We start from the raw sequence: 27,531 nt of genomic DNA on the forward strand, positions 1-27,531 counted from the left end.
ACATCAGAAACAAAACGGCAGGAAGAGACCACACAGAAAACTCTGAATATGCCTTTAATGATTCCAAATACTGTGGTCACAGACAGGGTAAGCAGGTGTTGGGGCAGAAATATGGACTTTCTACTGGTAATTGTTTACCATGCAGTTAACTGACCACACAATCAGCAATGGTGCAATTGAACTGAAAAATCAAAAAGCATGAGGAGGAAGGCATCGCCCTAGCATGAACCATTGGCATTACAGGCAGGAGGTAAAATACAAAAATTAATATTTGCCTTTTAATTTACATACATTTAACTAATAACACTGACTTAAATTTCAATAATATGTACCAACTATATACAGAAATCAACAAAGAAAATTTGTGGCTAAATTTAAGAACTTCCTGTGAAAAACATACTGACATACTGACAGTTGAGTGAGTAATCAACATGTGCAGCGCTCAGTGCAGTAACTTTTGAATGAGAGAACTCTAACAAATACTTTAAAATCATTTACGTAACAGTTTGCTTACAACAACTACATACAGTGTTGCACGGGTGTAAACATGACCCTTGTTGTCCCCTACTCAGTTTGAATTTAGGAGCCATAAGTTAGAAAAACAATTAGTTTTTACAAAGCCTTTGATGGCTTGTTCTAAGATTTGCATTGATCAGAAGTTACTGTAACTTTTACATTTAAGGAAAAAAAGGTATATACTGCCAGTCCCGACACCTGCAATTGACAGCTACTTGATGCCACCCCTCAGATTTCCACCTGCCTGATGCCAGCTGAGGTGCCGCCTACTGGGTCCGGAGTTGGTAATCTATTGAGGAAATGGACAAGATTTAATCAAATTCTCAAAAAACACAGGACTGGAGAGAAATTGAGTGGAGGCGGCTGATTATTTCCACCCAGAAAAAATGGATTAAACAGGGAAATGAGATGAGGATGTTTGGCAATTAGTGGCAACATTAGCAAAAACGCCAACATGTGCAACCTGTTTAATCTTGACATAAAAATCAGGGAAGCTGGAAAAAAAAGTTCACTTTCTCACATTTCGCAGGACCTTGCTACATTGCCTCATGTTATAGCCTTTTTATAGAAGTATATCTGTTACAGGCTGGTTCCCACCACATTGCAGTGTATTGCCTAACTGTTGCCTAATACCTGCACATGTGAACATTCTGCACAAGTTTGCATGATTTCTTAACCTACCTCCATTTTGGGTGATGTAGCGCACCCATGGCAAGGCCTGGTATCCACTCTTCTCAATGATTTTCAGGTAACGCACCTGTCAGAGTCAACATAACAATGTGGATTCATTGTTCAGAGATTAATGCCCTTTTTTTAGTGCTTAATGTGAACAAATTTAAGTTATGGGTTTGCTCAAAAAAAAAGAAGAATGAAACAGTCAACCAAATAAGCACATTGTACGATCTTTTTCCATTTTAGAGTGTGTTGGGGGAGGGGGGCTGCAGGGTGCATAGAGAACATAAACTCCACACAGAAAGGCCTCAAACTCAGGATCTTGTTGCTCTGAGAAGATAATTTTAATTACAACATAAACCTGTACAACTCTTTAAACAGGTGGCATATAAATTCATTCATTGTCTATATCAGGTGAATGAAAGGAAATAGAAGACTATCAGCCAGAATGAATGGAAAGGTATACAAGACAGTGGTGAGACAAGCAATGCTGTATGGTTTCACAGTGACATTGACAAAACGACAGGAGGCAGAGCTGGAGGTCGCAGAGATGAAGATGCTGAGGTTCTCTTTGGGAGTGACGAGAATGGATAGGATCAGAAATTAGTCCATCAGAGAGACGGCACATGTTAAGATGTTTTGGAGAGATGGTCAGAGAAGCCAGATTGAGATGGTTTGTTCATGTGCAGAGGAGGAATAGTGACTATTGGGTTGATTCGCTGAGGCGACCCCTGATGGGAAAAGCCAAAAGGAAAGAAATTGTCTATATTGCCTGTCCTCCACACAGTGTTGCAGTAAGGCCGGAGCAAATCCCAACAGAGCTGGTGTGCATCCTAGACTGATTTTATATTTGGCCTGATCACAGGGCCAAATAAAGAAATATGCAATCATTCACTCAGTTTGTGCAAAGTGATATGTAGAAAAATAAACAGCAAAATACATAAATTATATATTACAGTTCTGTTAGTGTTGATAATTGATATGCACCATATCTGCTTACAAAACACAGGCCAAAAAAAGAAAATTCCAGATCTCTCTTTTCGATGTACGGTAATTTTGAGAATCTGAAATCAAAGAAAACGGTCTTGTTTTTTCTACGTGATTTTGAAATGTAGCAATTTGACTAGATGACCAATTTTCTCATGGTACACTTCCAAAACACAGTGGGAAAAAGTCATAACCTAAATTTGTACAAAATACCCTAATACCACGTGAGAAAAAGCAGAACTTTTACCAGTTCTTTAATCACCTTGCAGTTCCAAAGTGCTTTAGCCTAGATCACATTCACTTGTTCACGCACTCACACACACCCATGGCAGCAAAGGTGCCATACTAGGCACTAGCAATCGGGGATTTTACAATCAAGGACACTTTGACATGCAGACAGGAGGAGCTGGGGATCGAACCACCAACTTCCCGACTGGAAGACACTTTATTGACTCTACCAACTGAGCTCCAGCCGCCCCATACACTACACATTCATTGTTACAGTTAAACAACTATAACATCTACAAATGGAAAAATTCACACTTGAGCCTAGTAGAACGATATCAGTGGTAGTAGAAGTGGCATAGGAAACAGTAGTATGACTCAACGTGAGGGGGAAGTAGCTATAGAGAAGCCTTCATTTGACATACAAACTTTATTTACATAACTGTATGTTTCTGGTCTTAGTAGTCAAACGGAAAAAAGCAAGCATCAGCAGAGTATGCGACAACTTTCACAAGTCACTAATCCACATTTCACCAGGCTAGTGTTACCACATGTCAGAATTTTGAGAAAGCACAAAAACATCCCACTGTGGCATGCAACAGAACATGATTGCACATTTTTTCTTCCATCACGAGGGCACATGAAACAGTTTTTACAGTAATAGCCTGTTGCAACTGTTGGAGGTAAAGTGATACATTTAGTAAGAATTATATATGCTGCACTACCATTTTGCAAGTATGCTGCATGGTCTTATGGAAGAAAGTATCGATTGGTAGATATAAAAAGTTAAGAGATAATTATCAGGGAGCTTCTTCTGTGATAACCTTACCAGAGATTTTTGCTCTCAAAACAAGAATAAGACCAAATTTCAACATTTTAAGGCTGACATGACCCCTTTTTGGAAGAGGACATAGTGCCGCGTCTTCATTGTAATGGTTAGCAGCTGAAGACAGACAAGACAGGAATTTGTTGGTCGAGCAGCGGCGGGCCTTGGGACTAGCTGCCTTGTCATTACTGTCCACTACGCAGTGAAGTCAGAGAGAAAGAGAACACCATGACCACCAGACGTATGACGACAAACACAGAGATGCGGGATCACCAAGTCTGTCCGCACAGCACTTCTCCTTGAACCCAAGAGCCAAACATGCAGTCTGGGTACATAGTCAGCAAAATGGCATCAAAAGCCATGGCTACAAAATATCATTATGGCTTGTAAGATGAGAAGGGAAAGAAGGATGTTTGTTGTATGTTGTTTGTAAAGTACAGACTACATGTGTGGTCTGGATTTATCAACCATTTTTAGTAGAGGTTACGGCTGAGAGAGCTTCTGCCCACTTGTTTGGGTTGCCTCAGTTTCACCTAAGAGAAAGCTAACTACTGCTCAGGGTAGTCTGGTCTGCATTTGTAATGTACTTTTACATGCACACTTCACATTCATGCTCCCTACACTTAGTGGTGTGGTAAAGGGAGGCTTTTGCTTGCTTTGATATTTACATGTGTCAATTAAACTACACGGTCTCAGACGAGAAAAAAGATCATCAGTATATGAGAACTAGTCACGGCCCTGTAGTAACAACACATTCAGTGGTGTGACAAGACTAATGAGAATTTGGATTTTAACAATGTGAAGAAGGTAGGTGCACTGACGTGGAATAAACACAGCATTAGATATAAAGAGTTGCCACACAAGGTAATGCAATTCAAAGTTATTTTCCAAATGTTTCAGAAAGACACTTTGTGAGAATTTTACAGTAAATTATCATTTCGAATTTACAGACCTACCCTCCGTTCCCAAATTGTTATGGTCGAGAGAAGAAATCCCACTCTTTTTTTCAAGTTGTGATAATTTGATGATAAAGCCATTTGCAAACCCTTAAGCTCACGAATACCTGATTTTGCTCCAAACTGCTTTACATTATAGAATTTGCACTTATTCAGTCATCTTGTTAATGACAGATTGTCAAGGATGAGAGAGGAAACAGAAACAGATTAATTTCATAAGTAGCAGAATTACAAAAGACCACTGTTAAAAGCTATCAAAACCATCTCCATAAAAAGCCATCATAAAATCTCAATTTACTTATATCTGAGCCTCTTTTGATACAAACTAATAATGAATATATTGGAAGACAGATACTGGTATTGGAGCTGTCAAGTAGGAGGTCTAGAGGAAGGCCAAAGAGAAAATTTATGGACGTAGTGAGAGAGAATATGAAGTTAGTTGGCGTTAGAGAGGAGGATACAGAAAACAGAGTTAAATTGAAATGGTGTATTCGCTGTGGTGACCCCTGAAGGGGAAAGCCGAAAGGAAAAGAAGAAGAATCACCTCATAGAGTGCTTTCATACCTGCTACTTTCAAAGTGTTTTACAATAGATTACTCTCAATCCCTCTTATGCACACTCACTCCTAGAGGTGGCAGAGCTGTCCTGCAAGTCACAAACCAGCCAATTGTGAGCAACTTGGAGTTCAGTGTTAGCATTTTGTAAAATTCATAGAGAAAGAAGTAGAAGTAGAAATGTCTCCATTGTGGGACAATTAAAGGCACATTCTAGTTTATGCTCAAAAATAAAAGACCATTGGGAAAATTATAGAAGTAAGAGGGAATGGTAACTGCCTTGATTTGTACTTCCTAACAGTTCTCAGTGTTTCTTGCTTACTGGGAGCAATAAGGTGGATGCAGTGCTTAACAGTGCTATTTGATTTAATGTAAGACAGGAAGTGTTGATTAATTCTCCAGCAAAATGGCTGCTGAGAATGTACCTTTGGAAATCTTGATTAAAATAAAACCCAGAAAACATATAAAGAAATACACAATTGATATAGGGTACATCTTAAATCTAATATTTCCTTTTTTTAACAAGATTACTGAAAAAAGCAGTGAAATATTAGCTTCTTATTAATACAAATTTTCCTGAATTAAATGGGCAAACAGCTGTGTTGGTGCCCTCTCAGGCCAAAACAGACATGCTTGAATTAATTGAATTCCAAATGTGGATGCAGAAGCAACACAGGCCTGGAATCTGCAAGAAACAAGCTGCACTTGCTGATAAATAAAAAGCAGGTTCAAATCATCTGACGCGTGTGTCTGACTCTGGTCACAGATTTTTTTCTTCAGAGCAAATGTTTCACCCAAATGACTGGGAAAACTTCAAGGGACTAATACTTTTTTTCCCCTTGCAATGAAATCAAAGACGTTGACTGATGTACTCTGCTTATGAAGACCTTATTTTACCCTATACTTTATCAAACATACCTGAATGCCTGAGGTGGTGAAGTATGGGATCTCAAACTTGACACTGATTGGTGGCTTCCCCTCTTTATCTTCAGCCTCAACACTTGGCAGACCAAAGTGAGCTCTCATCAAGTACTCCTTTCCACCCTTTGGCATGTCATGACAATGAGGACAAAATAAAGCCACCATAAAACTTGAGAACATCCCAGGGAAAAATAAAAAAAGGACAGTTACCTCAAATAACAAGAGACAAGTTAAGAAAGTAACAACCCAAGCATTAGATAGCATAAGTAATTTGCAACTATATTTTAGTAATGAATCAAATTTTCTGCTCACAGGGAAAGATTTGATAGACCAGACGATCTCGCTGTTTTCAGGCACCCACTTCACACTGCCGACTGTGGTCTTGAACTTGGGTGAGTCAGCATCCGTTGGCACAGGAATGTGGATTTCCACATTGTTGGCAGTTGAACGCCTTTTGAATTGACTTTTGGCCTGAGATATGAAACCAGCAGGTCAAGATTGACATGCTTTTCTGACTAAACAGGTAACGAACAACACTAATGGCTGTTTGACAGTTTGGACAGTATATATGATAGAGTGATGGATAAATCATTGATTTAGAGTTTGTGATGTCTGTTAAAATACAAAGAGTGACTGTAAGGCATTTTGCAGTCCTTTCATGACAGCATTAATATTTTTAAAGCGATCAGATCAAACAACAGGTCTGTGGACGTTCTCGGTCATCCAGGTCATGATGAATTCTTGTGGAAATCTTTTTGTGGTGGCAAGTGGACGTTCATTTCAACCGTCAGTTGCCATGACAAGAAGATTTCAACAAGAATTGACCAAGCAACAGCAATTAACTTACAAATTTAGCAGCAGAGGACATGACCTACCTTGATCATGTATTCAATCCGACTATGAGAGTGTTTTTCAATGACAGATTCAATCCAGATCAAGGGCTTGACCTAAAACAGAGCAGGGAAGCACATGTTTTTCCAGTGTCTGTGTAAATGATAACATTGTGTCACCCTCTAGTGGCAATTTCATCATACTACTAATTTTATGACCACAAAAAAACCTGAAATTTGCAGAAAAAAAGAAAAATCAGCACAAAACTCAATAAATCAAAAGAAAATGCCCCCAAAAATGACTTTTCGGGGGCATTTAGAAGCAATGATTTCTAATGGTAATTGTTAATGGTTTCTGATGGTTTCCTTCGTTTTAGTTGTGTACTCCCATAATTATGCCATAAGCAACATAGAAATCTGATTTATAAAAATTATGAGACAATTAATACTCACATGAGTGTTTAGACGGTAGGACATGAGCTCAAACTCTCCATCGGGCGGGATGAAGGAAATGGTGCGGTCATTCTCAAAGCGAGACAGGCGTACACATTGGTGAAATTTGACATCTTCTAACTCAACAGATTTACTCTTCCCTCCTGAAAAAAGACACAAGGGATCATTTTAACACCGGACACAAATACAACATATAATGGCTCTAGCCCAACAATGCAATGCTGTATGCAGGATATATGAATTATCACATGATGGATCTTTTGAGACTTGTGATAAGCAATTTTAATGTTAGAAATAGATCATAGTCTTTCAATATCACAATAACCATTTTTGTTCTTACTACCAGAGTCCACATTGTATTTGATAATAGAATTTTTCTAAATCACCACAAAGCTCAAGAAATCTGTCATGGGAATAAGATTAACTTACGTCCAGTGTTTTCAAAAAGAACCTTGTCATTAAGACCTAGTCGCAACTCAGGCATCCCTGACAGGAAAACACGCATCTTGATGGAGCCAACAATTTCACTACGCAGAACGTTACCATTGGCACTGACCTAAGGAGAAGCAAAGAAACGTGTCAACCACTTAAAAAACATTGCACAGCAAGATTAGCCATTAGAAAGGATATTTACATACAGTATGAGGAATTCCTGCAAAAAAGAGAGGTTCTAAAACAAGCAGTTCCTACCAGGAGATTAACTGACTCAATGACGTCCAGGAAGACTTCATTCTTCCTGTACTTGATGCCTTCTGACCTCCAGGAGACAGCATTAGTGACTGTTGCAGGGGGGCGTGGGGCACCAGTATCTAGCTTGTGTCCCTCTTGGGTTATATATCTGGGAGATGAATATATGTAAACAATGAGTGAAGAACGGGGGCATTAACAAAAAGTGTTAGTGACTTCCAAGTAAACTATTAGATAAAATACTGTCGGTTAAACAATCAATATTCAAACACAGTGCTTCTTGTTCGAAATAAGAGTAAGTATGTTGGAACAGATTTAAATATGAGAAAGTATTGAATTATTGGGTCATTTATGGATAACAATGATTGTCACTGTTCTGTCACTGTTGTAAAAAAAAAAAAAAAAAATACCGGTAGTATCTTATTAAGCTTTTACTGCAACACTATCGAAATCTTAATCTATCAACATCTGGAGATTTATATTACTAAGTGCAAAGCTAAATACTTCTTTGTTATTTTAAAAAGGCTCCTTTACTCATCAAATAGTAAAATTTGAACATTTCTGCAAGACCCTTGTTTTTTTATTTATTACTTTTTTGTATTCTCCTAGAATTATGCACATCTTTTATCTCCCTTGAAATGGTTTGCATTGATTTTTGAATGAATTTATTTCTCATCAATTTATATCCAAATGCACTGCAGATAGCAAAGCATAAGTTTCACTGTACAGGGAAACACATTTCTACACTGTGCATGTCATTAAACTGTTGTGCAGATGAGGAACATCACAAAATGTATTTAATTTTGCTGCTGAGTGACCAGAGAGGATGTCAGACTTGTGATCATCAGAATGCTCAACATGCTCAACATGCTCAACATGCAGTGAGCATGTTGTGGTTATGGATTACTAACACCATTCTCCTCACTGAAAGAATTTGCATTTTACATCTACTAACATAGGCTAATATCGACTGTCAAGCCCATCAGAGCAGAGGGTTAGGGTTAGGGGTGTCATAATGTTCTAATATTCTAAAGTAATTAACACACAATAACCTACTCATGGCAGGAATGGGCCAAGAAGATACTTACTCTTGGAGAATCTTGCTGTCTGTGGTCTGAGGGTAACCAAAATCCATCAGCTCATCCATTAGCTCATATATGATGACAAAGTTATCTCTGATGCTCTCTTCCTCCAATTCTTTGAAATATTCTGAAAAGACCTGGAAAAAAAACACCAGTACTGTTTTCTAAAAGCAATTTATAGCTTGTAGTATATGTATTGGATCTATAATATGTATATTACAGAGCCAAGTGATTTTTTTTATCAAGAAAAGTGAAGACAGTTCAAACTTACTTGGACAATTTTGTACAAAAAGGAGAAAACCAAGGAAACACTTGCATTTTTCTTGGATGTTGCAACCACTGAAGTAATTAGTGTTAAGAATATTAGCAAATGCAGAACAAAGCAAGAAAATTAAACATTTTTGGGTGGGAAACCATCCAGCAAAAAGGATACAGTATAGGTTATTGTGTTTAATCCACATGAAACGGACTCCTCCATGAGCAAGAATAGGAGATAGAGTCCCCTCTTCCTCTTTGTCCATTAATAGGCTCATGAAGTGCTCAATCTCCGACATGTCCACATCTCCACGGTAATTGCGGCACACCAGAACCTGGCTCAAACAGAGGGTTGTCAAATAAGTTGTCAACTTTATCTCATTTCTCACAGGGTTAGAAGCAATCATCCTTGGAACCAAACATTCCTGGTTCAATTCCCAACTCCTCCTAGCCAGTCAAAATGTTGTTGAGTGGCACCAGAGCAAGACACTGGTGCCGCTAGATGGCTGCGAGCTGCTCAAGGTTCATTCATGATGGGTCAAATGCAGAGAGGAATTTCCTCCAAGGGATTAAGTAGAATATTTATTATTTTAGGCACAGGTAGAGTAAAAAAATGGCGGTCTAAAATTGAGCCAAGATGGATGTACCACAATCTAGCTAGGTAGTTAATTTCAATTTGTAGTGCCATAGAAACAAAATGGAATGTAATAAAATGAATACATCATGATACATGTACCTAATAATGCAAGCCATCACTGTTGAGCTCATAGGACTAGGTAGTACAATCCCTTAAATCAGCACTCGGTGACGGGTTGGGGGTAAAGGGGTAAACACTTCATAGGAGTCTTCAGGTGGGCATCCTCCTTCATTAGGGTTTCTTTGAAAGGCCCAGGTCATCTCCAAAGGGCTAAACAGCAACATCTGATATCCCAGATGTGCCTCCCCTCTGCTTTCACCCCTCGGTGGTCAATTTCTAGCCCAGGTATAGGCCTTTCTCGTCATCCAGATCCAGTTGCTGCTTCGTTCAGCAGCACCTGACAGTGATTTGACACCTTGTCGGAAGACCTGTCCTCTCACTCCCATTCCCTTAAAAAGTTTAGTTGTGGACATAGCGACAAATCCTCTACAGCCAACTTCTACAGGAAGTACTTTGGCACGCCAGCCACGTTGTTTGGCCTCTGCTGTTATGTCAGAGTATGTCAGACGATTACACTCATACGCTTCATCAACTACAGCTTCCCACAGTACAGTTAGTTTCACAATGAATACAGACTTCTGAGGGGTTGACCCCAAGACCAGGTCTCTGGTCTGAGTCAATGTGCATTCTCCAATCCTGGGCACTGTCTAAGAGGGTTGTTTTTACCTTTGTAGCTGGTTTTGTTGGGAGTTATCCTGCTCTTAAAAACGGTGTGGTTGTCGTGTGTCCAGGCACTGGGGGAGGGAGGGCATTGGTGGTAGTTCTCCTTCCTTCCAGGGAGATGGATAGTTGTTGTAAAACCGGGTTTTGTCTGCAGCTATTGCGGCCCTGGGAAAAACTGGTTTTGCAGCCAGTGATGATGTGCCTCAGTGTTGTGGGGGTTTGACACAGCGCACAAGAGGGATCTTCACCAAAGCACTGGTTTCAGTTTGTGGGTGTGGGAAGAAAATCATAGGTAGCTCTGATGATGAAGTTGATTTGGCTTTCTTCCATCTCCCAGAAATCCTTCCATTTGAGCTTTGTAAGTTCAAGGTTTTCCCAGCTAGTCCGCTGGCCCTGTTTAGATTGCGAAACTGCCTTTGCACATCTGTCTGCCTCCTCTTGTTGCCGCACCTGATCCACTACCAGCTTTCTCCACTGGGTTTATGTTACTTTGTGTCATGTTAGTTGACCCATCCAAAGCCCAAACCCACCTCATCCATGCTGCACCTTGCCTATAATGTCTCCATGCCTGAGAGCAGATTTTGCTTGCTGTACAGCCTCAAATGGGACCCATTTCCTCCCAGTTGCCAGTCTGGGAGCAGCCAATTGAATCTTGTCATCCTGGAACTCAGTCAGGGTCATGTTCAGCCTCCTTTTGGGGCATTTAAACTCCTCTATGAGGCTTGAGATGGGCAGATCCAGGGCACCATGCCCATACAAGCAAATGTTGCTGAGGCAAAGTGAGAAACCAAGCCAAATCTTAATGTATGATTGTCCTCTCAAACTTGTCATCTTTGCTCATAGGGATCTTGTAGATCATGAGGGGCCGCATCAGGAGGGGGAGCAATCCGAACTGCAGGCACTACAGTTTCAACTTCCCAGGAAGCAAGGTCTTGTCTATGCTGACAAGGCCTTTGATGATTTCTTTCCTCAGCTGATCACTCTGGTCAGAATCTCACATTGTACCAGCGCCCTAGGCTCTTGACTGGCAGCTCTGATACCAAGGGAATGGGTGGAACCTCTGGTCCACAAGTTTTCCCTTGACGGGTTCATCCATGCCCCATCAATTTTGACCTGAAGTATTCCCAGTAGTTGTGTAGTGCATGCAATGGTTGAGGTCAAGGTGATCAGATCATTCATGTACACATGAATAGGAGGTAGATAATACACAGATTGCAGCCATTCTCCTCCCACAACCTACTTGGAGTACCAGATGATCGCCTCCATTACCATGGTGAAGGCAGAAAACCAGGAAACCAGGAATTCAGGCTTTCTGAACATGATGAACATCATGAACATCTGAACATCATGTTGTTTTGCTTCAGGTACATTGTCAGTCTTTTCGCAACAATTCTAAAGAAGACCTTTCCTTCCACATTTAGCAGGTTGATCTGCCAGAACTGATCGATGTTTGAGGCATCCTTCCCCTTTGGGATTAGCACTCCTCCTGCCACACTTTTGGGAGGGTCTGCTTCGTCCGCATCCCCTTCATTTGCTTCCACAGAAAACACAAGACATTTGGGGAGGTCTGGTATGGAACTCCATTTGAGCCTGGAGCCGAAGCTGCCCTTGCCTTCTTCACTGCTTCAACAACATCACCCAACCTCGGGGGACTGTCATCCAGTTGGCATCCTGGTTGAGGAATAGGTGGCATTTCTGATGGTACCTCCCTCTGTTGAAATCTTTGGCTGTCTGTGTGAGTTGTTTTAAACTGGTCCACAATCTAGTTAGGGAGCTAATTTCAATCTGTAGTGCCATAGAAACAAAATGGAATGTAATACAAAGAATACATCAACATACATGTACCTAACAATGCAAGCCATCACAGTCTTAAATAATTCATGTACAAGCAACCCTTGGGACTTGAGGACTGTCTGTGTGCTGCCTATTTGTTCAGTTTTTTGAAGATGTATTACCTCCTCTCTGAGGCTTTGACATGAGATTGAATATGCTTGGATGCTCATAGATAATTACTTAAAAAACAGAACAAACCCAGTTGCAAAGACAAAATTTGTTTGTGAATGCTCTCAGTCATCCATGCTGTGGTTGTCATTAACCACAGCATGGATGACTGAGAGCATTCACAGACCCAGCACTGGATTGGGTGAAAATAATAATTCATCAACACAACAGATAAAATCACTAATAGAAAAATACAATTCAGAAATCATTTTTCTCTGATAGGGTCTTATTTAGAGATTTAGAGTCCAAACTATAGATTGGGAAAAATGTGCAATGCAGAGGATGTGTGACAGACCTCACAGTTCAATTAAAGCTGTGTCCATGGAGTATGTCCGCATTGTTTTCTGATACAGAAATTTAAAAACAAAGTACAATAAACCTTAAAATAGATAGCTGTATAAATATAATCTGGATCCCCGGAACACAGGTGCGTGCAGCACATTTTGCATATGGGCCTAAAGTTCAATGATCTGTATTAAAAGTTAAATATTAAATCATTAAACTTTATATTTGTGTCGGAAACTTACTTTTCACACCAAAGTAGAAGCATTAGTGAGAAAACATTATTATGGTTACCAAATATGACAGAAATTTAAAAAAAATAAAGCTCTTTAATTGTATTTTGACATGTAAGATGAAATATACCATGAAATTAAGTAATATAGTTGATATATCTTGTGTCTTCTATAGATATAAAAACTAAGTGGAACTATGATAATGTGATTCATGTAATCCCTGTAATGTTAACCTTAAAGTTGAACTTAATTATTCTGATTGTTTTTAATTTGTTTTACAGCCAGCAACAACATGGACAACTACAACAACCCACCTCAAGAACACATACAATATACTTATTATACTATACGATAAACTGAGGAATAAAGGATGAGGGGGGGTCTGCAATGATCTGTCCAGGTGGCTGATAAATTCGGTTACAAATGAGTGTCGATAGCTATTTGTCGTCCTACATTTTGGAACCGTATATGTATCGATCAATTATCAAATATCCCCCCCCCCCACACACACAAAAACAATCACATATTCATCCACTTACATTTTGCGGAAGCAAAAAGCTAACGTACTTTTTCTTGTGCTGACTTTGCTGCCTGTTGACAGGATTATCTTGATTGAAACGTTGATTCAACTATAACTTGATTATACAGGTTAAACGCTACCCCCCTGCCTTGTAAACTGACTTTTACCATAAGCGTGGTTTTCACACTGGTAGCACTAGCAAATGCCACCGATACAGTGAGAACAAACAGTGGCCGACTCGTTATTTTTACGGTACTGTTTACTATTATTACATCCAAAAAGTTACCTAGAATCTGGACTTCAAAGTTTCACAGTAGCCTTAATCGTCAACACATTTAGTTTAGATTGTGGATTTATGCATATGGTTCACATAAGCTGCTCTTAGCTACCCAGCTATACACTTAGATCCTTGTGTGACAACCAGGAATGATTTAGCTAGGCTAATATTAGCTTAGCAAATTCTCGTCTGTCCCGTTATCTCACCTTTCCCTTTAAATCCAAGACGTAAACCGCACTCGCAGACATCGTGGGTTTTGAGCTTTAGTCCGCTCGCTTTCTGCGCCTTCTTGGTTATCTATGATCGGATGCACTGGGCAAAAATGAAAGACAAGACATTCATTCATAATACTGTGAAAAGGAAAAGCCACCCTTCCCTTTTTAGACAGCGTCGCCGTGCCGTTGAACTCTCGACTGCCCTCTACCAGACCAGAGGACTCACAACCACATCGGAGGACACGTATATGTTTCCGTGGGCGTGTCAATCAATCAGTTTATATTTTCAGGTACGATTCATATGCACCGTTATTATTTGAGTGTTATTTTAGCATTATTTTAGTATGCTACATGCACTATATATGTACTGATAAACTGTATTAGTATAACATTTGTGGGTAAATAGAGTGCATACAGAATATTTTTTGCATGTGGATGTTTTTTTGCATATAATATACTATGCACTATTTGACTTGCAAGGCGCTCTGTGTGTGGTAACTGATATAAAGTAATCTCCTATCTGTGTCTGTGGGCGCGGGGAAGGAGGTGTTTTCAAACAAAGTCATAAGTTTTTTTCTGCCACAGATACATATTGGCATCAAAGAGATTACCCATTTAATGCTCCTTTCAGGTTATGCACTTCAATTGAATTTTTCTATGGCTCTTGTAAGGTGGCTGCACATTAATCTCATTACAGACTAACCTGAATTTACATTCAAACACTTAACAGTCAAAAAAACAAGACTCATTCACATTATTGTGTAATGACCATATGTTTATAATGTGATTAACCCTTACTTTTGTACGTCTTTGCAATCACATATTTATTTTGCAAGGGAAAATTAGTTTTGATGTTTAATGTTTTAAATGAGTAGTTGTCCGAATATTGGTATCCCCAATGGCAGGTGAACTCAGATGACAAATCCAAAGAGAACAGCATGTGCAATTGAAAATGACCAAATATAAATATGAGAAATAAAAGACTATTTAATTGGTAAAGGTCAAACCCTAACTTGGTAATCTGTGTAAAATTACAGCTGAAACCATCAACCAGTGTATATCTGGATGTTTTAAAAGAAAAATTAGTGGGACCAGGCTGTCCTGTTCCGATGTCTGGAGAAGTTTTCATGCTAAATTTCCAGCAGTTTCTTTGATCAATTTCAAATCTGGTAGTGTCGGATCCTTTCGCCCAAACATAGTTTGGATGTTTTCCCTGTGTCTGTGTGGGTTTCCTCCGGGTTCTTCGGTCCAGCAACATGCAGCACGTTAATTGGAAAAAATTGGAAAATCGCCATTTCAATGAGTGAGAGAGTGGGTGATCGTCTGTCTCTATATGTGTGCGATTGACTGGCGACCAATCCAGGGGGTAACCCGCCTATCACCCGATGGCACAGGCTCCAGCATCCCCCATGAGCCCAAGTATGATAATCAGTAGATGATGGGGTGAATGGATGGATGGATAGTTACCCCTGTTGGAAGAAAGGCTACCCCGCGTGCCTCAAAGTTCACCTCATGGCAGAACTAACACAAGTATACAGTTTTACTTGTTATCTTGAAGTCTGATGCCACAATTAAGCTGTAGATATATTGGATAATTGATTCATATAATATTATACAATGCATTCAACCCCAGCTTAGACAACTCCAACTCCAAAAAATCAATTTCACATTTGAAAAATGGTTTTAGTCTTACTTTTGTCAAAAGTGTTAGTTATTCATAGTTATTCATACATGTATGTGTGTTATGTTATTCATTATTGAGTTATTTTACACTGAATTTAAGATCAGCAGCAAACATGTCATAAAAATTGAAAAGTGCTGAAACATAAGGAGTGCCACCGTTTCTAATATCTAAAAGTATATCCCTTCATGAATATGCTGTGTAGGGTTAATGGTTTTGTGGTGGTTAGTGTTAAAAACACCTTCACAAATACTGTCCCCTCACTGCTTTGCATTGTGATGGGGAAATATGTGACATAATGAAAAATGTTGTATGACTAACCACCATATCTTGATTTGTTACAACTTTCTGATAAGACAACATGTGGACAGTACCCACAGTAATAAGATTTTAAAAAAAGGTAGGAATCTTTGCCGAAGAACTTAATTCCCCCTCAGTGTTAAAGCCTTTCAACACTTAGCCTGAGTGAGACAACTGTGCCTCATCAAAATGACGAACCTCTAATCCCTTGGCTGGTAAGATGCAGTCCAGACATTATCAGAAGTCATAGATACAACTGGACTGAGTTACAGATCCTAATATAACAAACTTCCACTTTCAAATGCTGTGCACAATGTTTTTGAGAAGGACTACTGACCTGGGTCACTGGATGTAATCATGTTGTTTAGACATGTTTGAAGAGGAGTTTCGGAGTTGAAGAGTGCTGTTAAGTTGGTTGACAATCTGACTTTTTATGAGATAAACAGGAGTTAGTGCACACACAGGAGTTACATACAACACTAGTCAAAAGTCTAACTCTCACACCAGGTACATCAATAATAAATATAACTTTACTCTTTAAAAAAAAGGCTGGTACAGTGTGTGGCTTTCTGAAAGTGAAGCACAATTTTCTGCAATATTTAAGTATCCACTCCTCAAGTCCCTTTACAAACCAAAACAACACTAGTTTTATTCTTCTGAGTAGCATTCATACAAACATTCTGATCAGTTTCAACATCCCCATGGCTTTAAGATATATACTTGGCAGAGACGATGACTACACTCCCAAGGCGATCCTGTGGCTTTCGGGGGAGTTTTTACCATACAAGGAGAAGAGGAGTTTAGCTGGCTTTCCTGTGGGAGGGCTCTGATTTCTCTCACTCTGCATCTGAAGCACTCTCTCCTGCCCTGGTTCATTTCCAAACTCTGCTCAGTATGTGTTGTTTAAAATTCACGAGTCAATATTTTCTGTAACTTGTCGGAGTTGTATCAAACTAATCTTTACGATAAAATAATGCCCAGCCAATATCCTGGCAGACTCCATAAGACACGCATTGCTTGTACTGTTTTGGTTCATGATGTAAAGCTCAAAATAAGAAAACACATTTTAACATTGGCAGGATTCTTTAGGTTAGTTAAATGTCTGAAAAAAAAAATTATTTGGATAATATACTTATTTTTTTCAAATTGCACATTCTTTTTCAAATTTCACATTAGACTTAAGAAGTAGTTGATTCTGTCTGGGGCATTATAGGAACATTCAGGGAAAATTCAGCAAATTTGGAGATAACTCATTTTCATTTAACTGCAGCCATCACTCTGTGGTTGGCATAGCCAGCTACAGAAAGATGATGTTCTTTGAAGATAAACACCTTCATACAAGGAGAGAAAAAAGTAACAGAATAACAGTGTATATAACATGTTGTGACTCAAGTGGTCACTGTGTACCTCAGTGGTCTTTTACTCTCACCGTAATCTTTATATTTAGCCACTGCAGCTGGCCCTTATGACTTAAAAACAGGCAGACAGGTCCATTAATACTCATTTCAACAGCATGCACACGCACGCACGCACACACACACACACACACACACACACACACACACACACACACACACACACACACACACACATACCAGTGATATTTAAGATGAAAATCAAACCTTTAATTACGTGAAAAATATTCTAAACGGGAAAAAAAACTTTTGACATAAATATCAATCTCATGTTATTGTCTTTTTCACACATTTCTTTTAGTGCAATACACAAAAGAATTTAGTTGTTTCACATGAACAACACCCAATATTTCACCAAATATTCAAAGTGACTTTCACAGTAACACAGTCATCATAATTAAGAGTAATCCGACTACAGTATATCTATGCTTCATGTAAGTGCAGCTGTATTTTAAAGCTCTAGCTGCCTGGTCTAGATCACACTCAGACCGTTATTTCCCCAAATTTTCTTTGGCTGGATTATTTTCCATGGAGCTCTGTCTGATTCAGTGGTAGAATGACAACTATGTCCTTTCTAACCAAATCTGGTATTAACATCAATTTGAACATTCCACTGAAAGTGCACAGGCATATAGATGTGCAACCCAAACGAGGAAACTGAACCTTGAGGAAGTAATACCACTTATTAGAACAATGTCTCATTGATTTCTAAAGTCTAATCATTCGTTGTATCTGCTAGACCTTGTTTTTTTTCCTTTGAAACCAAAACAGCCATGATCCAAAAAAGGAGGTGTGCTGAATTCTCCCTGACCATCTACAGTGTAGATTCTGCACCATGTGGCTGATCCAAAAGCTTCTGAAAGGTGAGGTTTAGATTAGGGAGGGAGGCACAGTAAGTTGTGGAGTAACCAAAGCAGGGGAGTGGTGGATGGGGTAATTGGTGGGAAAGGGCTGTCACTGGGGATTGGGGTTGTCTCCTAACCTCCACTCAAGTTTAAATCACAAAGTGCTCAACTGACCCTCAGTCTGCATCTTTCTCTCCTGTCCTCTCCTCTCCTTTCCTCTGCTCACTCACACTTCATTCCCACTTCTCATTTCTCTCCCTCCCTGCTGTGTTCTCTGTCCACTTGCCCTTTCTGGACATCTGCAACAGATTTTCACCTGAAAGAGATAAATCACCATTTTCTTTAAGACACTGAATCCAAGCCATCACCATGGAAGCCATCAAGAAGAAAATGCAGATGCTGAAGCTAGACAAGGAGAACGCCATTGACAGGGCGGAACAGGCTGAGTCCGACAAGAAGGAAGCAGAGGATAAATGCAAGCAGGTGAGGCCTGGCACTTGAGTGTCTGAAAGGGTAAAAGGGATGGATATGACAGACAAAAAGAGCAATTCATCCATTATATTAAGTGCGTATTTCACAAATGTATTGGGCTGATTTTTCAAGTGTATACTGATCTCCCCGTTGATGCCATATTGGGTAGCATTGCAGTACTTTTATAGGGGGTTCGATTGAACAAATAACTTACAATCTGATAAGCACTTATTACCCGTGAGCAGTAGAATTTTAAACGACAGATAAATATTTCAAAAAACATTATAATTAGTAGAATACAATATGACTATTTTAAATTGTAACTTTGACAAAAGTGATCTACATAACATAAGCAGCATTTGCCTTGTTCTAGTAGCAAGTGAGAGGAGTCACACATGCATTGGTATTTTTGTAATATAATATAAAACATTGAGAAATCTTCAAATTATTTCCCATATGATACCTACCTATTTGTACTGTATAACTATCACCAATACAACCCATTCAAAACTGGAATTGATAGTATATTCAAATTAATTAACATTAGTATATTAAAGTAGTATATTAGCATCATTAATGTCATCCACAATTATTTCACATTTAGATTAGGCTGATGTCATTCTGGATAAAACATGTTTAATCTCTATTTTAATTTTTCAAGTCATTATTCTGTGATTACAATAAATTGTAACATAAGATCAAACATATTCTCCAAAGCTTCAAGTGATGAAAGCAGACGGCAGTTGATACCGAGCCCCAGGGTCTGGTCTGCTGCTAGAGGGGACAGTTTGTCCACAGGCAAACAGGAATTCACAAAACACACACACATGCACACACACATGCACACACACACACACACACACACACACACACACACACACACACACACACACACACACACACACTGACTGGGATTTATAATGCAGAAATTAAACAACTTATCAATTACAATTTATGTTCTTAATCAAGAAGGCTCAGTGACAGAATCAATATTTAACTGAGCTGAAGTCAGGACTGTTTAAAAGAATTCTTAATGGAATCAGAATATGAGGACATCCATATTTGGTACTTTCTTTTCAAGCAGCCTACTATTTGAAGGGTTTACTTACACCACGCCATTTAAGCGGAGTACAAGCTAGTGATGTAATGGTGACAAGCGTCGCTAGCACAATATATTTGGAGCCCAAGCACATCTTCTACTTATGGAAACAGTCAGCACAAAATCCTAGACAATTATGCAAAGCTGGTGAACTTAGCAGAAGGGGAAAGCGATGCTAATGGGAGCTTTCTTCATAATTTCTATCACACCAAGATGAACAGAGTGCAGTGAGGGGCGACAAGAGGTGTCTGAAATTCATAATTCACTTTTGACTTACAGAACCACAGGGACACATCATAGCAACAGTAGAGTGATTGGTTTACCTGAATTACAAAAATACTTTGAGAAATTAAATAACAGTATGTATCCATCTGCATGAAAGATCCTCGTGACCATCAACGGGCTACATAATGAGAGGAACAATCGTCTAAGAAAAGTCCCAATGAACAATGTTCACGGAGTATTCTATTAAATATTGAGACATATGTGTGTATGTCCTGTGTCTTCTGACTTTCAGTTGTAAAGCGTCTTTGAGTACCATGAAAAGCGCTATACAAATCCTAAATATTATTATTATTATTGTTTATATGAGTAACATAGATCCACGTATTTATTATAAATTTGAATTTCCAAATTATCATAATCTGATACAGATACAGATCATTCTGTATGTCAAATTAATATGGACCTTGTTCCCCACTATGTGATGGAAGACACCTTTTCAATTTTGAAAATTTTAAAGATTATTTTGTGATTTGGTGTGTCATCACAAACTAGTAACCCTGAGAGGGATTTCAACCCACTCATTGTTTTGGAGGTGGTAGATTCTCCTTCAGGTGAGATATTTAGTCATTATTCTAAAATAAGTTATGTATATTTCAACAGCATTGGCAGTAATAGGCTTAATGATGCAGGAGAGTTGAAAAGTTGATTTAGGTAATCTCCAATGCTTTTTCAAGTACATGTGTTCAGGAAGTAAGATTTGTCAACTTTTATTCAATTTACAAAATCCAAACAGCTGACTTGAGAAGATGAAACTGGCACTGTACCTACATATGCATTGCCATTTTTGTCAAATTAGCATTCTGATTTTAGCATTGGCTGCAAAGCTCTTTTGTGTCTTCCAAATTTGAGCTGGTCATGCCATTAAGTGCCTCACTGATAGTTTTAACCTAAATGTATACCTTTACTTATTTGTCTATATCATTTCACACATATTCAAAAAGTCTATTCAGTATTTTCCAAGACAGTCATATGAAATTGTATCAAGCCAAAGTGTTCCATGCTTCTTTACTTACCCTCATTGGAAAATGTTTTCTCACTGACAGTCTGCTATATTGGGTTTCTTTCAGCTTGAGGATGAGTTGCTGGTTCTGCAAAAGAAACTAAAGGGGACAGAAGATGAGCTGGACAAATACTCTGAAGCCCTGAAGGATGCTCAGGAGAAACTGGAACTGTCAGAGAAGAAGGCCACAGATGTGAGTTCACCAAAGATCACCAAGACAACATCTGAGACATACCGCATTGTACTGAACAGCATAACTTCAAAGCTGTGAAGTATAAAAATTATTTCAAATGGACTGAACTGAATAGCAAAGCAGGGATAAAACAATCAATGATAAAAGCAGATGTGGAATTTGCAAACAGAGCTTCTTGTCAGCAAAAACTGACTGGGTTCTTTTCCACCAGGACTCACACAGGAGTGTGTCTTCCTGCATATTCTCCCCAGACAGGTCATATCTGCACTCGCCCAAATACCTCAGACCAGCAGTTTCTCTAGTGATGTGACAGCAGAGATTTAACTTCCGAGATTCATAAATAAATGAATGCTGATTATCTAAATCATACTTAATAATAATTCTTTTTATGTACATAGAACAGCACAGGGCTTCCAAACTTTGATTCCATAGAAAGGAGTTTTTAAAAGAACTAATGATAATAGAAAACAAGCAATGCTTGAAATTGACAGCTCACAACTGGTATCATCAAAAGGGACAGCACTGAGAAGTTTGTAATGGCTCAGGTAAGGTCACACTCAAACTATTTCTCAAGCACAGACAAAACTCGGCCAGCCTGTAGTCGACTAGGAATCCTAGGAATGCAGCTTAAGCAAACAGAGAACCCCTTTCTGCAGTGTCTAATGAAATCAATGCTCTGGCCTTTGGGGGGGGGTGGAGATATTACACTCTTGTGTGCACCAACAAGGCATGTTAGTGTATAGTCATTAATGAGCATTCAACATTAATGTGTATCTACTTAAATATAATCTTTAGATTTCTGGCAAAAATCTAGTTTATGTGAATCTGAATATATTACATTTATTGCTAAAAAAACAGCAAAACAATAAAAAAAAAACTTGTGAACATGGCGATATTATTTCACAACTGATAATAATCTCAATGTGCTTCCTCCTTCTCTAAATTAAGATTCATCATGTTAGAGCAACTAGACCATAATGTATTAGATGCAAGCTCAAGACAGTCATTTATTATTTTCAACACTGATCAGAAACCACCGGAATACCCATTAACAAAGCAATGAAAAGTCAAACATGACATTTTGCTTTTCTTATCCTCGGGCACAAATTAATGATCTCCAGATTTGCGTAAAGTGAAGCTAACAAAACATTCAACTTAGCATGTCGCTTTAAAAATGCTTCAAATTACGAATGACCGAGTAACCGTAACAGCTAATGATATTGTAATGTTATTAATGCCCCAAAACAATTTTCTCGACAACCTTGGCAAAACATCTTTGATTGTTAAGATAGACGTCTGAAAGGGGGGCTCTGGATCCGGTATGGAGTTCGGGGTTGGGTGTCTGGGAGAAGGTGCGCAGCGGTAATATGTCGCCACCCGATGGCTGCAGATCATGAATGCAGGGAAATCAATTTACAGGTAAAAAGCCTGGATGAATGTGGTCACTACAGCGACACTTCCCCTCCCTGTTCCCCGTGTGAGGACATTAGACAAGAGTTTTGTCGCTGCAATTCTCACTCCATAACAAATCATCGGGATGTTATAATTCAGTGGATATGACCCCCCCCCACACACACACACACACACACACACACATACACGCACACACACGCACACACATCTCTATCACTCAGAGCAAAAAAATGCAGGCCGGGCAGCACCTTACATTTGCCTTATAAGTACACAATAGCAAACTTCAGCGCACACAGGAACTAGCATTACACACCTCTTTTGTGGGGAAAAGCAGAGCCCTCCCCTCCTAAATCCTGTGATGTCATCTGAGACGAGCTTCTTCACTGGATTGGAGGATCTCGCCATAAATTTCCTGAAAACTCGCAGCCCTTTACCCCCACCTCGACACTGAACGTCCCTTATTTCCTGCCCAAGAAAAAAAAGTTTTCCTCGGAGTGCGACTCTGACGCAAATCCCTGACTTTTTGGGACTCCGTAAAACAGTCTAGCTTGCTTCAAACGTTGCTCTTTGGGAGCCAAAAGTCATCGAGATTATGGAGACGGTTAAGAAGAAAATCCAAACCCTCCAGCAGCAAGTTGATGAGGCAGAGGATCGGGCGCTGTCAGTACAAAGGGAACTGGACATCGAACGAGAACTCCGCGAAAAAGTGAGATTGTTCATCACTGATACAACTTCATTCGGAAATGTTAAAAGTCTCTAATGAATATTTACCGCTGATATTTAGAGTTTGACTCCTGGTATCGTAATAACACTGTTGTAAGACTTATCGAACTTTTCAATTATTTACTCTAACAGATGATTCTTAAAAAGCAGTATTTCGGAGTTTTTTGTGTCCTGTTGCTGTTAGTCGGTGTATTGCCCAAATGAAACACGCCCTACCTCTTTGAAAAAAGAAAAAGGAAAAAAAGGCCCCTGAATCGTCATTGGCTAAAGATACAGAATATTTCTTTAGCTTGGATTCACCAGCTGGTTGAAACATCAAGAAATGGCTTGTTTTCTATTTACTTAATAGACCCAGAGTTTGAGTCTTCGTTCACTCTTTCAGCTATTCAGCTGAATTCCTTTTGACACACATCTGAAAATTAGGGGCCATCATACTCATGCGTCTTGGACTCTCCACAGGAAGAAGTGGTTATCTGTGCTCTCAAGGCCACAGGAAACAGACCATTGGCCATCAAACATACATGACATTGTATGTCAGGCCAGCTGTACTTCTGTTGATATGTCACAGGTTTGATTGGCGTCAAAGTTTATTTTTAGTTTTTAGAATATCTGGTCAAAGCACGATGTATGCAGAAGCTGCAAAATCGACATAAGAATTCAATTAATCGTGGGCCCGAGTCAAAATATCAAGAGGGAACAATTTGTAAGAGTGTGGGGATTATTTACCTTTCATTTAAATTGCAGGACTTCAATCAAACTTCCATAACCAGCTTAGCCACTCTTTTCTTCCTTTTGAGGTAAATCCACGCTTCCGGGCTGACCTAAAACCCCCTACCCTTGCTATTATAGGCTGAAGGCGATGTGGCATCCTTGAACCGCAGGATCCAGCTGGTAGAGGAGGAGTTGGACCGTGCTCAGGAGAGACTAGCCACAGCCCTGCAGAAACTGGAGGAGGCTGAGAAGGCTGCAGATGAGAGTGAAAGGTAACACAAAATAACTTCCGTAAGAAGGTATTTGTGTGTATGTGTAGGTGTTTTATAGTCAATGCCAGTAATAGTGATTATTTTTCTATTTAAACAGAATGGAGTTGACACAGATTGTAGATATTACATCAAGTCATGAATCAATACTTTTTTTTAGAGAAAATGAAACAATAGCCTCAATCGTAAAGCAGCTGAAAAGATGTTATCATATTATATTAGATGTGATTTCACATAGTTGCACCTCCTTTTTAAAATGGTGACTCTTCTAAAAATGTTTTTCTTTTCAGATAAAAGTAAATCTATCAAGATCATTCACCTCTATAGTCGATTGGTCAAGTTACAGCTTTAGCTTTTGAATTTTCAATATAAAAAAACTAGCCATATGTGTCAGCAACGAAATAGGCACATGCATTCTAGCTGCTTCCAAGGTAACAAAAACAAATTTAATCAAAATTGCAAATGCTTAGAAACAGTCTATTTATAAATAATTTGCACAAACTGCAAAATTGAAACAATAAATAGTAGCTGAATATTTTTCAAATTGGTTAGTACATGGGGGATGCTATTTCCTTGTTTGCCTCCAGGAACTGACAGAATTTTACAACTTTTGAATTTGTGGGCAAGTTGTTCTAAAGTCAAACTAGGATTATTTTGATTCATTATAAGTTGGTGCAAATTAGAAAACTATCATTTTACATCACAACTTACAATTTAACAACACACAATTATTTTTTGTGGATCTGTGCTGAACAAGCTCATTTGCTTATGCGTGTATAATATGACATGTTAAAAGAATGTCCCCAAAGTACAACAATCTCCCATTTGCAATTTTGAAACACATTTCACTTGTAACAACTACTTTGATATCCTGCCATTTGAAATTGCAGCATTCTGGACTAAAATCATACTCTGCAGTACTCTGATCACTTTTTTGTTTTTGTTGTATTTTGATCCTTAGAGGCATGAAAGTGATTGAGAACAGAGCTATGAAAGATGAGGAGAAGATGGAGATTCAGGAGATGCAACTCAAAGAAGCCAAACACATTGCAGAGGAGGCTGACCGCAAATATGAGGAGGTCCAGGAGCTTCCAACAGATAGCCAATTCTTTTAGTTTGTTTTTAATTTTAGAATTAACCATTTTTTTGTTGTTCTAATGACAGGTTGCCCGTAAGCTAGTAATCCTTGAGGGTGAGCTGGAGAGAACAGAAGAAAGGGCAGAAATTGCTGAACTGTAAGCAAACACATTTAATAAAGTTGCAGAAATCCTTGTATGTTTTTCCGATGGTTACCAAGACAACCAATTAAACAACCCATGTTCTGTGAAGAGAATAATGATGCTTGAATTAAGTTTGTTGCTCTTATCCTATAGTAAGTGTAGTGACCTGGAAGAAGAGCTAAAGAATGTCACAAACAACCTCAAGTCTCTGGAAGCCCAGTCTGATAAGGCAAGTGTTTTATAGGCGATATGCTCTTATTTGATTTCCATCCCCCTTCCTGCTTCACAAACCCTCAAACGTAAACTGTCATTGTTGTCACCCAGAACAGCCACTGAGTAATTAACATGAAATAAAAGGTTAAGAGCATTTACATGACATTTTATCTGTTTTCAAACAGTAGACAGTGACTGAGTTGAATAAAAATATATAAATATGTGTATAAATATATATATGTGTATAAAAATATATCTCTATCTACATTTATATAGAGAGATGTACATTTAGATATTACATTTACATCTATCCGTCTATCTAGCAGAAGACCAGCAGAAGTAAATAATGACTTCAGGTTCAAAATCTTCTTAGGTGTAAAAATACATCTTGACCTGCCCTGAACTAAATCCTTTGACAATATTAATCCCATTAGCATGGGCATTTGCTCTGTTGTATTTCTTGAATTAATATGTAAACACACACGTAGTATGTTTAAACATTGAAAGGTTGAATTTTTTTTTCCAAAATGCTAATATTGATCATTTCTGACTATTTTTCTGTCTCTGCAGTACTCTGAGAAAGAGGACAAATATGAAGAGGAGATCAAAGTTCTGAATGACAGGCTGAAGGAGGTAGGGGAATGTCCACGCATTCTGCATTGTCTGAGTGATATTGTCTGTGTGATTAATATGTTTAATGTCTCACAGGCAGAAACCCGTGCAGAATTTGCAGAAAGGACGGTGGCTAAGTTGGAAAAGTCCATAGATGACTTAGAAGGTATGCATCCTATTTTTTGCAGTTAATGGTAGTTAAAACGTCTCTCGACACAACTTTTGTTCAAGCCCTTGCTGTTCCTGGTTTACACCTTCACTCCCTGGTCTGACCTTTCTAATTTTTACCTCTCTTTCTCTCTTTTCCCCTGATTTTTCTCCACAATCAACATATTTCTCCATCTTCGCCTGATGCTGCTCTCTCTCTCTGCTTGCCTGCCCTTTGACCTTCAGATGAACTATACACACAGAAGCTGAGCTACAAGGCTATTAGTGAGGAGCTGGATCATGCCCTCAATGATCTGAACACCTTATAAAACTCGGATTCAGGCCATCATGTTTTCTCATCTTCTTTTTCTTCTTGTGTAATTGGAAGTATTTTAACTCCCCTTTCCCCTTTGCCCTCCTGCTATATTTTCTTCAAGTTCAATAAATAAATTAAAATCCTTTATTCTGCTTTTTCATTTAAGCTTGCATTTCATTTCTCAAAACATTTGCTGCACTTTATACCTCAGTAATAAAATCAGTAATTGAGTTACATAAAATTGTATGTTTCTTATTTGTCACAGAAAAAAGTTATTTTCAGGTTTACACAAATGTGTTCTTCTACCTTATACTTTCTAATGTAAATGACATTTTAGTACCTTTTCATTTGTATTTGTGTGATCTGTTGATCTTTCCATTGACACTGCTGTTGTATTTTATATTTGTTTTTCATTACAGAGAATCTGTCAGTGGCAAAAGAGGAAAATCTAGGAATGCATCAGGTCCTGGATCAAACTCTGCAGGAGCTCAGTTGCTTGTAAAATGCCTAAAGGAACACCAATCATCAGTTTAAAAAAAAACAGTGCCACTGCGATTTTCATTATGCCGATTCATTCTCTGTAGTGTTACTCTTATCCCTGGTTCAAGAAACACCTCCTTTTCTATATTTATGGTGTTGAGTCTTACCCATTTTATAATGGTTTGGGGTCCATATAGTATTACATTTTGGTGCTTTATTATTTTTTTTAAACCAAAGTGAGCACAAATAAAACTGGCAATGATGACAATGTTAATGCTGCTGCTGA

The 27,531-nt window shown here is 38.7% G+C and overlaps 2 protein-coding genes across 7 annotated transcripts; one reads left to right on the forward strand and one right to left on the reverse strand.

The window, feature by feature from the left end:
- Positions 1–41: 41 nt before the first annotated feature.
- On the reverse strand, positions 42–21,076 carry ap1m1 (adaptor related protein complex 1 subunit mu 1). 4 transcript variants are annotated; one of them, XM_086175393.1, is made up of 14 exons: positions 20,962–21,076; positions 16,171–16,260; positions 13,844–13,949; positions 9,143–9,299; positions 8,981–9,048; positions 8,716–8,846; positions 7,631–7,778; positions 7,370–7,496; positions 6,941–7,083; positions 6,533–6,604; positions 5,970–6,128; positions 5,655–5,780; positions 1,198–1,273; positions 42–805 (listed from the first exon to the last, which is right to left on the reverse strand). In XM_086175393.1, the coding sequence occupies exons 3-14, from the start codon at positions 13,883–13,885 to the stop codon at positions 783–785; spliced, it is 1,272 nt and encodes a 423-aa protein (XP_086031519.1). In that variant the 5' UTR covers positions 13,886–13,949; positions 16,171–16,260; positions 20,962–21,076; the 3' UTR covers positions 42–782. The 4 variants fall into 4 exon arrangements, with proteins under 4 accessions (XP_086031519.1, XP_086031520.1, XP_086031518.1 ...); XM_086175394.1 differs by lacking the exon at positions 20,962–21,076 and having other exon boundaries at positions 16,171–16,316; XM_086175392.1 differs by lacking the exons at positions 16,171–16,260; positions 20,962–21,076 and having other exon boundaries at positions 13,844–14,045.
- Positions 18,241–27,519, forward strand: LOC147217661 (tropomyosin alpha-4 chain-like). 3 transcript variants are annotated; one of them, XM_086175397.1, is made up of 9 exons: positions 18,241–18,576; positions 21,016–21,141; positions 24,127–24,260; positions 25,219–25,336; positions 25,422–25,492; positions 25,631–25,706; positions 26,261–26,323; positions 26,399–26,468; positions 26,696–26,907. In XM_086175397.1, exons 1-9 carry the CDS (start codon positions 18,463–18,465, stop codon positions 26,776–26,778), a joined length of 855 nt encoding a protein of 284 aa, XP_086031523.1. In that variant the 5' UTR covers positions 18,241–18,462; the 3' UTR covers positions 26,779–26,907. The 3 variants fall into 3 exon arrangements, with proteins under 3 accessions (XP_086031523.1, XP_086031522.1, XP_086031525.1); XM_086175396.1 differs by lacking the exon at positions 26,696–26,907 and adding an exon at positions 27,185–27,519 and having other exon boundaries at positions 18,244–18,576; XM_086175399.1 differs by lacking the exons at positions 18,241–18,576; positions 21,016–21,141; positions 26,696–26,907 and adding exons at positions 22,971–23,260; positions 27,185–27,519.
- Positions 27,520–27,531: the final 12 nt, after the last annotated feature.

The sequence above is a fragment of the Fistularia commersonii genome, chromosome 28, assembly GCF_037954325.1.
Source record: "Fistularia commersonii isolate RoL2024-O1a breed Wild chromosome 28, RoL_Fcom_v1.0, whole genome shotgun sequence".
Classification (NCBI taxonomy): Eukaryota; Metazoa; Chordata; class Actinopteri; order Syngnathiformes; family Fistulariidae; genus Fistularia; species Fistularia commersonii.